We start from the raw sequence: 13,122 nt of genomic DNA, 5'->3' as shown, positions 1-13,122 counted from the left end.
TGTCTGGGTTTTGGATGACAGAAGGCTGGGGAGCAGGAGTGGCTCCAGAAAGTCTAGGTGGGTCAGGAAAGGGCTGAATAGGCCTGTGCTGCAATTGGGGAAGGGGGAGTGGATTTCCTTGCACCTCAAAGGGCCTGGTCTGCCTCTGACCATGCCGTCTCCACCTCCTGCCAGGAAGTCACACCAGAGAAGGGAGAACTGGTTCTGGCTGGGCACAGACACTCTCTGCCTAAGAGATCAAAGGATTTAGGGATACAAATATTGGGGCCCAGACCCCTGAACTTTAGAACTCTCTTGGACCAAGAAGACTGCCAAGAAAAAGAGCCGGAGAAGCTGTGAGGAGGAACTACCACTTTGCTGTGTGCTTTGCTGTGTTGGCCTGCAGTGGCTGCTTCTGTCTTGGTCAGTGAAAGGACTGGACTGGACTGAACTTTCTGCAATCTACTTTGTGAGTTTCTCCAAGGGCTTGAGGTAGAGCTTGCCCCCTGTTCAAGAAGTCTCAGGAACAGCAAAGACTTCAAGCTCTTCTGCCCTCAGCACAGGGGACTGTGTTTGTGCCGCAACAGAAGAGAAGCAACCCAACGACATCTACGACGCCACTCGCGACTCCGTGTCCTGAAGGCACCGCAGAGGGCACAGCCGCATCGTGGTCTCGCCTACGACACCTGCTGATGCCGTCACCGAGCCGCTGCTCGCACCGCGACCTGTGGGCACAGCACTCCTCACCGCCTCGCTTTACGACGGTGCCTTGGTATCCCCGACACCGTCGCTCCACGCCAAAATCTACACTGCTGCTTGCACCTTGGTTCGAGGGCACCGCTCGTAAAGTTACACGATGCACCACCCTCATCCCGCACCGCAGCCTTGGCCTACCGGCGCCGGCGCCATCGACTCCAGTTCGTCAGCCGACGACAGCGCTTCAGCAACGACGACGACGCTGCTTGCCCCGTGACCTGCCAGCAGTGCGACGAGCACCGCATTCACTTCGCATCATGACCCTGGTCTCACCGACGATGCCATCTAATGCCGCCACCAAGCCGCTGCTCGCACCGCAACCTGAGGGCACTGCACGCTGCTACACTTCGCACCACAGCACCCTACACCAGCCGACGTCAGCACTCCTGACTTCAACAGAGAGGAGATGGATCTGCAATGCATGTGACTTCGAGGGCCCGATTACTCCTGCACCGACCTCCGGAACCGACTCCTGCGGACACTGTGCTTTCGGAAGCACAATGAGAGGTCGCCAACGCCCTGTATTTCTAAAAGGTACTGTTTGTGGGTGTTCCCGACACCATAGCTGGCCTGCAACACCGCGGTCAGCCAGAACTGTTTGGATTTGTTTGCTCACGACGCCGTGATTGCCCCGGACAGAGCTATCGACATCAAGGAACTATTTTTCAAGCATATTTTGATAACCAAAGATTTTTAAGTACTATATTATGGATTTTTATCTTTTTTGGTCTGGTCCTAAGTGTATAAAAATATTGGACATTTTTCTAAACTGGTGTGGTGTACTTTTGTAGTGCTTACACTGTATGACTGTTGGTTATGTGCAAATGCTTTACACACTGCCTCTGAGATAAGCCTGACTGCTCGTGCCAAGCTACCAAGGGGGTGAGCAGGTGTTATTTTAGGAGTGTAACTCCCTTATCCTGACTACAGTGGTGGTTTCTGCCCGACTTTGGCACATGCCCTAGCCGACCGAAAATCCCATTTCAAACATGCAGCATAATGTGGCACATTTTGTGATAGTTTATATTGTAATTTTTACACCTAGTAATATTGTCTGTGAAATATTTCACCACATTAGTACCAGTTTAACAACCAAACAAATGAATAAGCAACAGAAAGATAACCAGTTAACCTTTGCGAAGAGTCTTCCAATGCACGAGCACATAAATCATTACGTTTTCAGTAACTTTTTATACTTTTGAACTAGGAACATTCTTTGGGGTGAAATCTGTAGATTTTGCAGCAGATGAAGGATTATGTGGCAAGGGCAGCACATCCTTAATTAAGCGGAAAAAAGCTGCAGCAACAGAACCGCATAATTCAGTGGCCCTGGCCATACACAATATCCTGCCCATGAGAAACCATACTCCTCATCAGCATCACTCACTGGTGCTGCCACTCACCTCTGCCTACTTATAGTCACATTTGCGAATGTGGACAGCACCACCATGGCAAACGGATTATGTTTCTCACTTTGCCTCCTATGTCTGGTTTTTATGCCAGCCCAGGGCTGGATATATCCATAGGTTGACCAATAAGCATAGAACCAGTGCTGTGGCACCTGGATTGTGACAGTTGGCAGCAGTGATTTTTCTGCACCAGGGCACGCACTGGCCATCTGCTCACAGGTGAATGCTCAAATCCATCACCTTGGGTGGGCCGGCCAGTGGGCGGGCAAGGAGTCATCTACAGGTTCCTGAGTCCTATGCAGAATAGAGGGTGAGTAAAATTCACTTAATTTGCCTTTGTGTAATCACACAACATTTCACGAAAAGTATGGCGCAATGCTCAACAATGCATAAAATGCAAATTTGTTAGCACTATAATTTAGCGTGAAATGCACACTTGGATCAATTTTGATGCAAAGACACATTTCAAACTTTAAAAAAAAATTGCTTGAAAAACACATTTTGCTGCAAACCACAATCGCTCATGTTCTGGTTGCTCGTGATGTGTCTGCACGCCTACACAATCATTTTGCCATGAACTGTGGCGTAATTACTTGATGTGGCATAATTGCATAATTTTCCAAATTTTGTGCAACAAGTGTAACGCAACATTCCTAAATTTATGCGAATTATGATGGTGTAATTTACATTCCGCCTGGGGCTAAGGTGTACATCTTTGAGCCCACTTGTATCTGTGGGAGCCACACTTCTCACTTACAATCCTTTCCGGCCGCAGTCATGCACAGGGCCTACATTATCTTCTTTACTGTCCTTGCTGCCCTCACACAGGGGTCTCTGAAAGAGTCAAGGGAGAGCCATACTGGCGACCCCTGAAATTCATCTCTCTGGGCAAACCCTAACTGCTGCACCTTCCTCAGGACTCTGATCATCTGGTGCGCTTAGGTAGGTGACCACACCCTCATTCTGTAGACACTCTGAAAAAAATGTAAGAAATTAAAAAGTAAATTATACAGCACACAAATACCCTAGGACGTCAAGGCGCTAGACCCGAAAACAGCCCAGCTGAAGAACCTGAAGACAGAAATGCCAGCAGAGCTAAAGCCAAACTAACGAGAGAAGAGCCGAGTTTTGAGGTTTTTCCTAAGCAGAAGATGGTTGTCTCTTTCAGAGATACGCCGAGGGAGTGAATTCTAAAGTTTGGCTGTGGCACAGACAAAGGACTATGGGGCATATTAACAAGGGCTTTATCTCCGCTTTTTTGGCTTTAAAAGCCAAAGAAGCGGAGATAAAAATATCGCCCTAGCAACTACAGGGTGCTAACATGCAAAATCGCATGTTAGCACCCTTTTTCACTACGCTTCCCCTTGCATCTCTAATGAGATGCAAAGGGGGCGTTCCAGAGCAAAATAATAGGAGAAATGTCGCTAAGCGACATTTCTCCTATTATCAAGCTTCACGCTAACCCTGTTAGAGACAAAAAAAGCAGCGCTAACCACGGTGAACGCTGATTTTTTACGTCTGCTAATTTTCAGACTTAGCCATGATATCCAATGGGAGGTGGATGACATGGCTAAATCCACCATGGGCTATCAACAAGGATATCCCTATCCTTGTAGTTTTATCGCTGCATTACCAGCGATAACCTCCCAAAATGCCGCTATCGCTGGATTTTTTATCGTCTACGCGGTTAGCGTTGTTAATAACGCGATAACCAGGCGATATTATCCAGCGATAGCGGGCGTTAAAAAAATTAACGCTGAGCGCCCTTAGCGTTAATTTTCCCTATTCCTTGTTAATATGCCCCCTGTTTCCTCATCTTGGCCTACGAAATCTCGGTTTTATGAACCGTCTGCTCTGTGCCGAGAGGAACCCCTTGTAGGAAGGTACTTATGAAACTTAGACCTAAACAATCGTGTGCCGCGATTATGTAAAGCTCGGTGCTAAATGCACAGGGCTTTGAAAGAAGTTCTCTTCCTCCCTGGGAGCCAATGAAATGTCATGAGCTCCTCAGAGAGCGACCAATGGGAAGAAATGTCATGATTAGCCCAGCAGCTGCATTGTGGCAATGTGATTAAAGAGCCCTGACTGATGGCACGATACAGGGCACTGCTATAGTCCAGCCTTGAGAAGATCAGTGCGATGATGACTGACTTCCGCGTCGCCTCCAGCATGAGGAGAGTAATTTCCTTCTGAGATCGAATGATCTTTAAACAAGAAGAGGCAGTCCGGGTCACTTGGGAATCAGAAGAAAGATTTTCATAAAATAGCCTTCACGAGTTTTTTGTCAACTTAGCCAGACGGGGGGGTGACGAAAGCAGACGCCACCATTTGTTAAACCAAATAGAGTGGTGACGAACAAAAATAAGTATCTGAGCTTTCTCAGTATTTAATTTAAAAAGACATTCCTTCATCCAATCACTGATAGCCAGCGCACAGTTTTTAAAGTCCTGGACAGCTAAATGGACATCATCTGTGCCCGCTACAATGATCTCAGCATCCTCAGCGTAGGATGGCACGCTAAAGCCAAAAGATTGAATGAGCTTGACTGAGGATGAGCTGCCCAAATTAAACAAGGTTGGATTAAGAGACGAGCCCTGCGGCACCCCACAAGGTAGAGAGATGCCTTTAGAAGTAAACGGTCCACATCTGTAAGACGGGTCCTTCCAGGTAAAAAAGAACGCAGTAGAATAAGGTCTGTGTCTTTAATCTCAAACTGAGAAAGGCGAGATATCAGAAGGGAAGGAGGCGCTGTATCAAAGGCTGCGGGCAAATCTAACATAGTGAGTACCGCAGCCTCACCCGCCTCTACTGTTGATCTGATGTTGCCCACCGCTGCCACCAGCACAGACTCAGCACTGTGCCCACTTCTGAAGCCAGCTTGAGAAGGGTGCAGCGGATCACTGATGGCCGTCAATCATGGGCACCAGATCTCGTTTTGTGTGTTTTTCCAGAAAATTAGCAGGTAACAGTAGCAAGGAAACGGGACTGTACTGTTTTAAATCTTTAGATTTCAGATTTGCTATTTTAGTCACAGGAATCTCCATTGCTTCCTTCCGGGTCTTCGGAGAACAGCCACATTTAATCACAGAATTGAGTGTCGGCGTCAGTTGGGCAGCAACAGCATTAGAGACCAGAAAATCTTTGGTGAGAACGGATCCATAGGGGATGCAAACTCAATAGTCACTATGAATGCCCTCATTTGAGAAATTAGGAATAATCTATGTCACTTCAGGGATACAAAATGACGAAAAAGAGGACAAATTATTAATTTTAACCTCTGCTAAAAAATTAGAGATGGTCTCTAAATTGCACAAGTTTCTCTGAGTGTTGGAAAATTCCAAAGAGAAGCTACAAATCTTATTTCGGGAAACTAGAGCCAGATCATCGAAAAACGATTGTGATAAATCCATGTTAAACGGATTTTTAGAGTTTATTCACTATTTCAAGAAGTGCCTTTTATTTATCCTAGAGAAACAAAATGTAGATTTTCCCTCAAAAATTGTGTGTTTGTAATCACAGATTAAGGGCCTTTAGGTCGCTTTTTCCTGTGGATGCAGAGCGCCATTTTCGTGGTTGCGAGCGACACGATTGTCTCAGCAGTCTAAGATTATCTGAGAGCCAGGGAGTCAATGGTCTAGACAGTTGTTTAGTCACAGTTTTAAGTGGGGCAGCCATGTCAGAGACCGTCGTAAGCCAGTCCTGGTGGCGGCTGCTACAGCTGAACGGTGGTGAGAAATCCAAGAACTAGACATCAAGACCAGATTGAACATGCTCGGCTTCACGTTGTTCCAATCCCTAATCTTGGCCGTCAAAGGAGGAGCGTTGAGAGAGTTCTTAGAGGAAGGCAAAGTGAGAGATAAACCAATAGCGCTGCGATCAGATCAAATAGAGAAGCGCTCTACCAACCCGGAGTAGAGAATTATTAGTGAAGATGCCACCAAGAGCATGACCAGCCCGATGAGTCGGGAATCGACCAATCGCAGAAACCAAAGGTGGTCCTACTGTCGATAAGGGAACAAGAGGACATTTCAAGATGAAACCTGCCGTACCCAAAGTAGTAACATTTGATTTCGGTGTAGAAATTAAAGAAGTAAAGTCAGCTCTTGGTCCGGGTGGGCGATAAATGAGCGGGACAGAAAAGAGAAAAGTGTCAAGAATTTTTAAGTCAAAAGAAATAGCTTCACACACATGAGATGCGAAATACTACCATGAACTTTGCTACAGAAAAGTACTGTAAGTTCCTCCTCCCCTCCAGCTTGTTCCTGCGACCCTGATACAAGATATTGTACCCTGCAGATTACGCCTGTGCTACGTTGGGATTTTAAAAATTCCGTGCCCAAGTTTCAGTTACAAAAGCACAGCCAGGATTATAGGACTGAATAAAGCCTGAGAATTCAATTGTATTATTAAGAGAGCGCGTATTAATGGAAAATAAGCTAACTTGTGTGTAGACATCTCAGCTGCTTTAACAAGCCGTCTTGATGAACAAACAGCCAGGGGAGCTTTAGACTCACAAAAATCACAGCTTTGGGGTGCTGCAAGCAGGAATGGGGGCGACATACAGCACAGTAAACTCTGCTAATTGACTGTTAAGCCTCCAGCTTGAGTGGGGAAAGAGCAACCAATCCCGCTCCCCCATGCAGAGCCGGACTGGCCATAGCGGGCACCGGGCGTTTCCCCCGGTGAGCCGGAGGGGTGGGGGGCGGTTTTGTGGCCTTGGGGGCTGGTTTTGTCACTGGGGGCCAGTTTTGAAGCAGAGCACTGTCGGAACCGCGGTTAGAACCAACACTTACAACTATCTGTGGGGCATATCATCAAGGCCATGCGATAATTATCGCTCGGCGCTCTTAGCGCAAAGATAATTATCGCCGGCCAACTCTGAATTTTATCGCGGAGATAGCGTGCTATCAGCAGCGCTCATCTCCAAAGCGATAAAATTCAGAGCGCAAGCTGCCAATTGTGCAATTATCGCTGGAAATACAGCGATAATCGCACAAGGTTTGGCGAAAGCTTGCTGATAGGGCAAAGTATACTTAGCCATGATATCCACCTTACATAGGATATCATGGCTAAGTCAGTCTTGAAGCAGGCGTAAGGAAAGTAGCGATAACAGAGGTTATCTCTACTTTGCTTGTCGCTCTGCAGGTTAGCGTGCCCATTGATAATTGGAGAAATGTCGCTTAGCGAAATTTCTCCAGTTATGTCAGGGCAGGAACGCCCACTTTGCATCTCATTAGAGATGCAAAGATGGGCGTTGGGGGAAAGGGCGATAATGCAAGGATTCACGCGATAGCGTGACCTTGCTGATTATCTCCGGGGCTTGATGATATGCCCCTGTATTCTTTGCATGTTCACTTGTAGCACATTATCAAGTTTTCGGTGATGCCCCGTACTGGTGTGACGATATTCTGCCATGTCGGAACTGCGGTTAGCATCTAAGCATGTGTTGCGCTCTCTGCAAGTTCGTGTATTTTCTCACCATGGTATGGCATTTTAAGTCCACTGGTGGAACCACATCGCCCCATGGTTTTCGGCCGCACTTTAGTAATGCTGCAATGACGGAACCGCGATATCACGTCCCGCCCGCATAGAACTGCCATACGTTTGTTTATAGCTCGAGCAAGACATTGTGCATTCCATTTACCAGTAACTAGTATGCCTCATTATTTTAGCTGCCGATTCACTACCCAGTTGTATTGCCACATTTTCTCGATGCACCTTTCAATCCTTTACAGAGGGTCCACTCACAAGAGTCCCACCTGCATAAAACAGCCTCCACCCCAGCACGTTAGCTCCTAACTCTAGCAAGGCTTCATATATTAAAATGTACTGATATAACCATCACGCCTCACTGTTTCAGCCACCGTTTAAGCCGCGGATTCGCTACTCGATTGTATGGTCACATTGTCTCGCTGCACTTTCGACTCCTTCACAGAGGGCCTGCTCGCACAAGACTTTCAAGCATGCGTTTGATTTCTGGCCACGCCACTGGGGCACTCAAGACCGATTTTGTATTCATATTTGTGTTAATATTTTTATGTCAGTGCTCTCTATGAGTCCAGTCTTATAAGTGCAGTCTCCTTTTCAGTGTCTTTATAGACATAAGTTATCCCTGATGAAGGGTTCTACCCGAAATGCATTGGGTTTGATGGACCATTGGGTTTGAACCGTATTTCTTCTGAAGGACCTATTACAAATTACAAATCATTATGGAATATAAAATGTCACTGCAAAAAGAACTATTGATGGACAGAATGCAGAACAATGTCATACATTCACCCCAGTACAGAGATCTGGGCCTAAATCCATCGTTTTTTTGCTCGCCATGCCATTCCAGTTTGAACCCAGCCGTATGCAAATCAGTCTTGACCCTGTGCCTCATGGGAACAGTCCAGCCCAAACTGCCAAGCCAGGTCCTCCCTGGACTGGAAACAAGCATCCTAGGACCGGTTTTGGGGTTTCACCCCTCTTCAGCCAGGATAGCTTGATTCCAGTGGCATGGAGAGCACGGGACTCACGTCTGAGCATACCCGTCCCACTCGGGGTGACAAATGCAAAAACAACAGTTGATGGACAGAATGCAGAACAATGTCATACATTCACCCTAGTACAGAGATCTGGGGATAAATCCATCGTTTTTTTGCTCACCATGCCATTCCAGTTCCATATTGTGTGTTTTGCTGTTCGCCCTGTGTGGGAAGGGTATGCCCAGACATGGGTTCCTTGCTCACTACGCTACTGGAGTCAAGCTATCCTGGCTGAAGAAGGCTGTTAGCCCGAAACTGGTCCCCGGATGCTTGATTCCGGTCCAGGGAAGACATGGCTTGGCAGTTCGGGCTGGACTGTTCCCATGAGGCACAGGGTCAATACTGATTTGCATATGGCCATGTCTGAACTGGGGTGGCGTGGTGAGCAAAATAACGATGGATTTATGCCAGATCTGTGACTGGGGGTGAATGTTTTACAGATGTGCAACATTCCGTCCATCATCTTGTGTGTTTTGATAAAAAATGTTACTTCCATGTCGAACAGCTGCTCATTTATTGTATAGAAGTGGATTACCCTCCTAGTTGGAGACCCGCTGTGCCATCAGGGGACGTTCACCGGGAGAGTAACTCTTCTCACTCTTTGTAGCATCACACTGATGGATCAGACAGCGTTACCCCGGTCGCACACTAAACAATATTCAATTGTCGAACTTTAAGATAACACCAAGGGTGTGCAAGTACCTTCCTTCGATACCTAAGGACATTCCACCCACATCTTTCAGCTCAGGATCTGTACCCTAAACCTGAACACTGGCCTGGCAGTCAAGCCCTTCCGTTGTGGACATGCAGCCCCCAAAATGGCACGCTCTACACCATCCCAGTAGTACGATGGGCCGGTCTTCTGTTGCCTAATCTGTGACATCACAGCCAGAATCCACAAGCCTCACCAGTAGGAGTCTTGGCTTTCTCTCCTGTCACAGCAGGTAACACCAGGGTCTCTGCTCCTCTCACCATGGGTGGCACCCACCTCCGACGCCTTTCTCACCTCCTAGGTGCGTGCCCGAAGCATCAGGGTCAATGTCCTTGGATGCTGATTGTAGGACAGACTGGGTGCTCTTGTCCAGTGGCTTCTCTGAGGAATATTGTAGCTCACTGCCCAGGATGCAATCAATAGTTAAGAGGGAATACTTTATCGATCTCCAGAGATCACCCGTGTCTACCTTTCAACTAAGAGAAACTAGGGCACGTCCCCATATCATTTGTTTGGGGTCAAGCGCATGTGATTTTGTAAATTGCAGCGTTTGCGACAGCAAGAAGCGTTCGTACATCAGGCTCGTAGTTGGAGAAAAGTAATGGTTTACTAACCTACAGAGACAGGATATTTACACACATGGAGAACACATGGGCATGTCTAGATGGAGAGATAAACCTAGTTTGCAGGTTCGTGCAGCAGTTTATGGGGAGTAGCACTATTGTGCATCTCCAGACTTGGATATTATATGGAATTCAGACTTCTTATAGGGTCCAGTGCCCAGGCTCTCTTCCTTCATTGGTAGGATAGTAGGATGAAGTCCAAATGTTTGCAATTGTGTTGGGCCCCAGTTCTATTATATCATTGTGTGTGGTGGGGCGCCACATGTTCATCTTTCGAGCACCACTTACATTTGAAAAGGGCATTTATTTATCCTAATGGTACATGCATGGAGCCCGCAATCAAGTACAGATTTGCCCTTTTCAATGTCCTTTCCTTTTAACTAAGGATTCTTGTTGCAACCGAGAGGGGCCAATCGGTTTGAAGCCCCTTTTGAAGCATTTTGATTTGGTTTTGGGGCATTGTGACTGCAAAGACTGCAACACTAGAGGGAGACTGTTTCTGAACATATGGAGAATCCAGGGAAGGAAGCGAATCAGTGGCCTAACTCATGCGGGTTGTATTTCTTCCTCATACAAAACCCTACCCAGAGGCCCACTAACAGTTCTGATGAATACTGGTGTGGGACCCTAAGGACCCGATAACGAGCTCATAGAATAGTGGATCAGGCACAGAATCCTTGGGTTCTGACCAATCAGAGTGCAAGAATAGCACGGCATCGTCCTGGGCCCTGGGCGTGAAGTTTCTGGTCCGTGGTAATGAAGGTTTGCATGAACCTCTTCCGCTGCCTTGGAATGTCCACCACTGATGATGACACTTTTTGTTCCGCAGGAAGGGTTGACGGGGCAGAGGCTGAGTGACGTTGAGTAACTGCTGAAACTTGCATGAGACTCTTGGCTGACTTGGAATGTCCACCACTGATGACGACACATTTTGTTCCACAGGAAGGGTTGACGGGGCAGAGGCCGAGTGACGTTGAGTAACTGCTGAAACTTGCATGAGACTCTTGGCTGACTTGGAATGTCCACCACTGATGACGACACTTTTTGTTCCACAGGAAGGGTTGACGGGGCAGAGGCCGAGTGACGTAGAGCAGCTGCTGAAACTTGCATGAGACTCTTGGCGGACTTGGAATGTCCACCACTGATGACGACACTTTTTGTTCCACAGGAAGGGTTGACGGGGCAGAGGCCGAGTGACGTAGAGCAGCTGCTGAAACAGTCACAAAAGGAGCTTCTCTGGCTTCAGCGGCAGCTGGCCTTCATTTCCCCTGGAGCTCCCAAGAACATCTTCTCATCCAACAAGGTGAGTCACGTCTTGTGTTCGCTGCTTTGTTGGCTTCTCTAGTGCTTGTCAGAGGGAAACATACATGAGCCTTTGCTCGAAGGACAACAGCTAAGGTGTTTATTTGCGCCAATCACTTGTTGAGTTGTGTTATTGTGGCAGTACCAGGGACAGAGGGCTTTCTTGAGGGTCTAGGAACAAAGGTTGCCCTTACCCAGGCACTCACAGGGCGCATTGACTGCTGTTGCTGCGGTGGTGTCTTGAGGGTGTCAATGAGGAGGCTGGACACTTTCCTTACAATCACATGGTGTGTTGACTGTTATTGTGTATGGGGAAGGACCCCAAGTGAGGTCTTTGAGCGATGCAAGGATTAGCAGGACTGGCTGCTATTTTTTAATGTATAGCCCTTGGTAAATCCTTTGATAATTCCAGTTAGAGTTAAGGAAGGCTGATATGTCTGTGGCCAGAACTGGGCAGTCTGCCCAGCTGCGGGTCGCATTTGGAATTTGCTCATGTCCCAGTCATGGATTATGTCAAGATGTGAAAGGACGTTTTTGCAGCTTCCGTAGGCTATGATGCTCCTGTAATACAGCAGTTTAGAACTCCCCCATGCTTGTGATGAGTATTCCATTCACCAAACCCTAAATACGATGCTATATTTCCAAAGAGGACCTAAGAAGGATTGTTACTGAGCCCATCTTCTACCCCCACAGTTTATTAGAGGGGTAACCAACCGCAAATCCCTTGTCTCCTACAGTAATCTGTGAAATGTATTATCACAAAAAAGCCTCTCTGCAAGCATTCATACAGAGTAATAGCAATCCACCCAAAAACGCTGATTGACTTTAGCATATGCTTTCCACAAGAAGTATGTCAGGCCGACTGCCTTTGTTGTACCTTTTCAGTATAAACAGATCAGGTCTGTAGTCTTGATAATTGGCTGCCACTATAACCCAATCAGCCTTGCAGTATGCGCAAAGTTCAGTACGAGCACTCTTTTTCAGTGAAAGCACAACACTTACACCCAATCAAATGCCCTACTCAAGCAAACCAACATGTGGGCGGAGCCTGGGGCCGTCTCCCATAGTACGTCTGCAAACTCTTTTTCTGTTGCTCACATAAGGTCCGGCGACAGCTGTGCTGCCACACCAGAACTAAAAATGAAGGCACCAGAAGGCATGAGAAAGCGGGGAAAGAAAAAACATACAGAAATGTACTGAAACAAAGACATTCTTCCATTGGTTGAGACAGTGAGTAGGAAAATGAGTATTACTGAGCAATTCAGGTAAACTGTAGGTGAGAAAGGGGTAATCCGCTGAACTGGAATCAGTGGCGCGGGCACAGACTCTGCACTAAGATTTGATACATACAAAGAAAATATGTTTTGGGCAAGGACAATTCAGTGTTTACACTGGTCCTGGCTTAGACGTAATTTTACTTCCTGAATGAAATTTTCGTGAAACACAAGAAATGAGGTTAGATTGGATGTGAGGTTCCTGAACATCTCCAGATGCACGGGGAGACACAAGAGGCAGTGTGTGGTAAGGTGGCGGCCTCCAGCGTCTTGCGACTCACAAGGAAATATAGCAATGTATTGGATAACACTCCCTCAAAAGCATTGAATAGGTGGCAATCTGTCCATATCACTCATCTTCCAAAGAGGCTATGAGAGCTTCCTGCTCCCCTTGTAAACACTTTCAAGATGTGCTTTGTCTGTGCATTGTGATCCCCAACCCATCCTTCTATAGCATGTGGGGTGCAATAAGGGACACTGTGGAAGAGAATCTTCCATTCTGAGCCATTTCCAATTAGAGGCACCACCAGATACTCCCTC

General features: G+C 47.1%; 1 protein-coding gene across 8 annotated transcripts in view; it reads left to right on the top strand.

Annotated features, from left to right (window-relative positions):
• RIMBP2 (RIMS binding protein 2) overlaps positions 1-13,122 on the top strand; it is a 1,529,140-nt gene that overhangs the window by 352,659 nt on the left and 1,163,359 nt on the right. For all 8 annotated transcript variants that reach the window (XM_085633657.1, XM_085633660.1, XM_085633661.1 and 5 more), the window contains exon 5: positions 11,175-11,309. In XM_085633657.1, the coding sequence (XP_085489783.1) occupies positions 11,175-11,309 (135 nt within the window). The remainder of the gene's footprint in view (positions 1-11,174; positions 11,310-13,122) is intronic.

Source organism: Triturus cristatus, chromosome 11 (genome assembly GCF_964204655.1).
Source record: "Triturus cristatus chromosome 11, aTriCri1.1, whole genome shotgun sequence".
NCBI lineage: Eukaryota > Metazoa > Chordata > Amphibia > Caudata > Salamandridae > Triturus > Triturus cristatus.
Note: the sequence above shows the minus strand (reverse complement) of the source record. Positions and strands in the feature narration are given on the sequence as shown.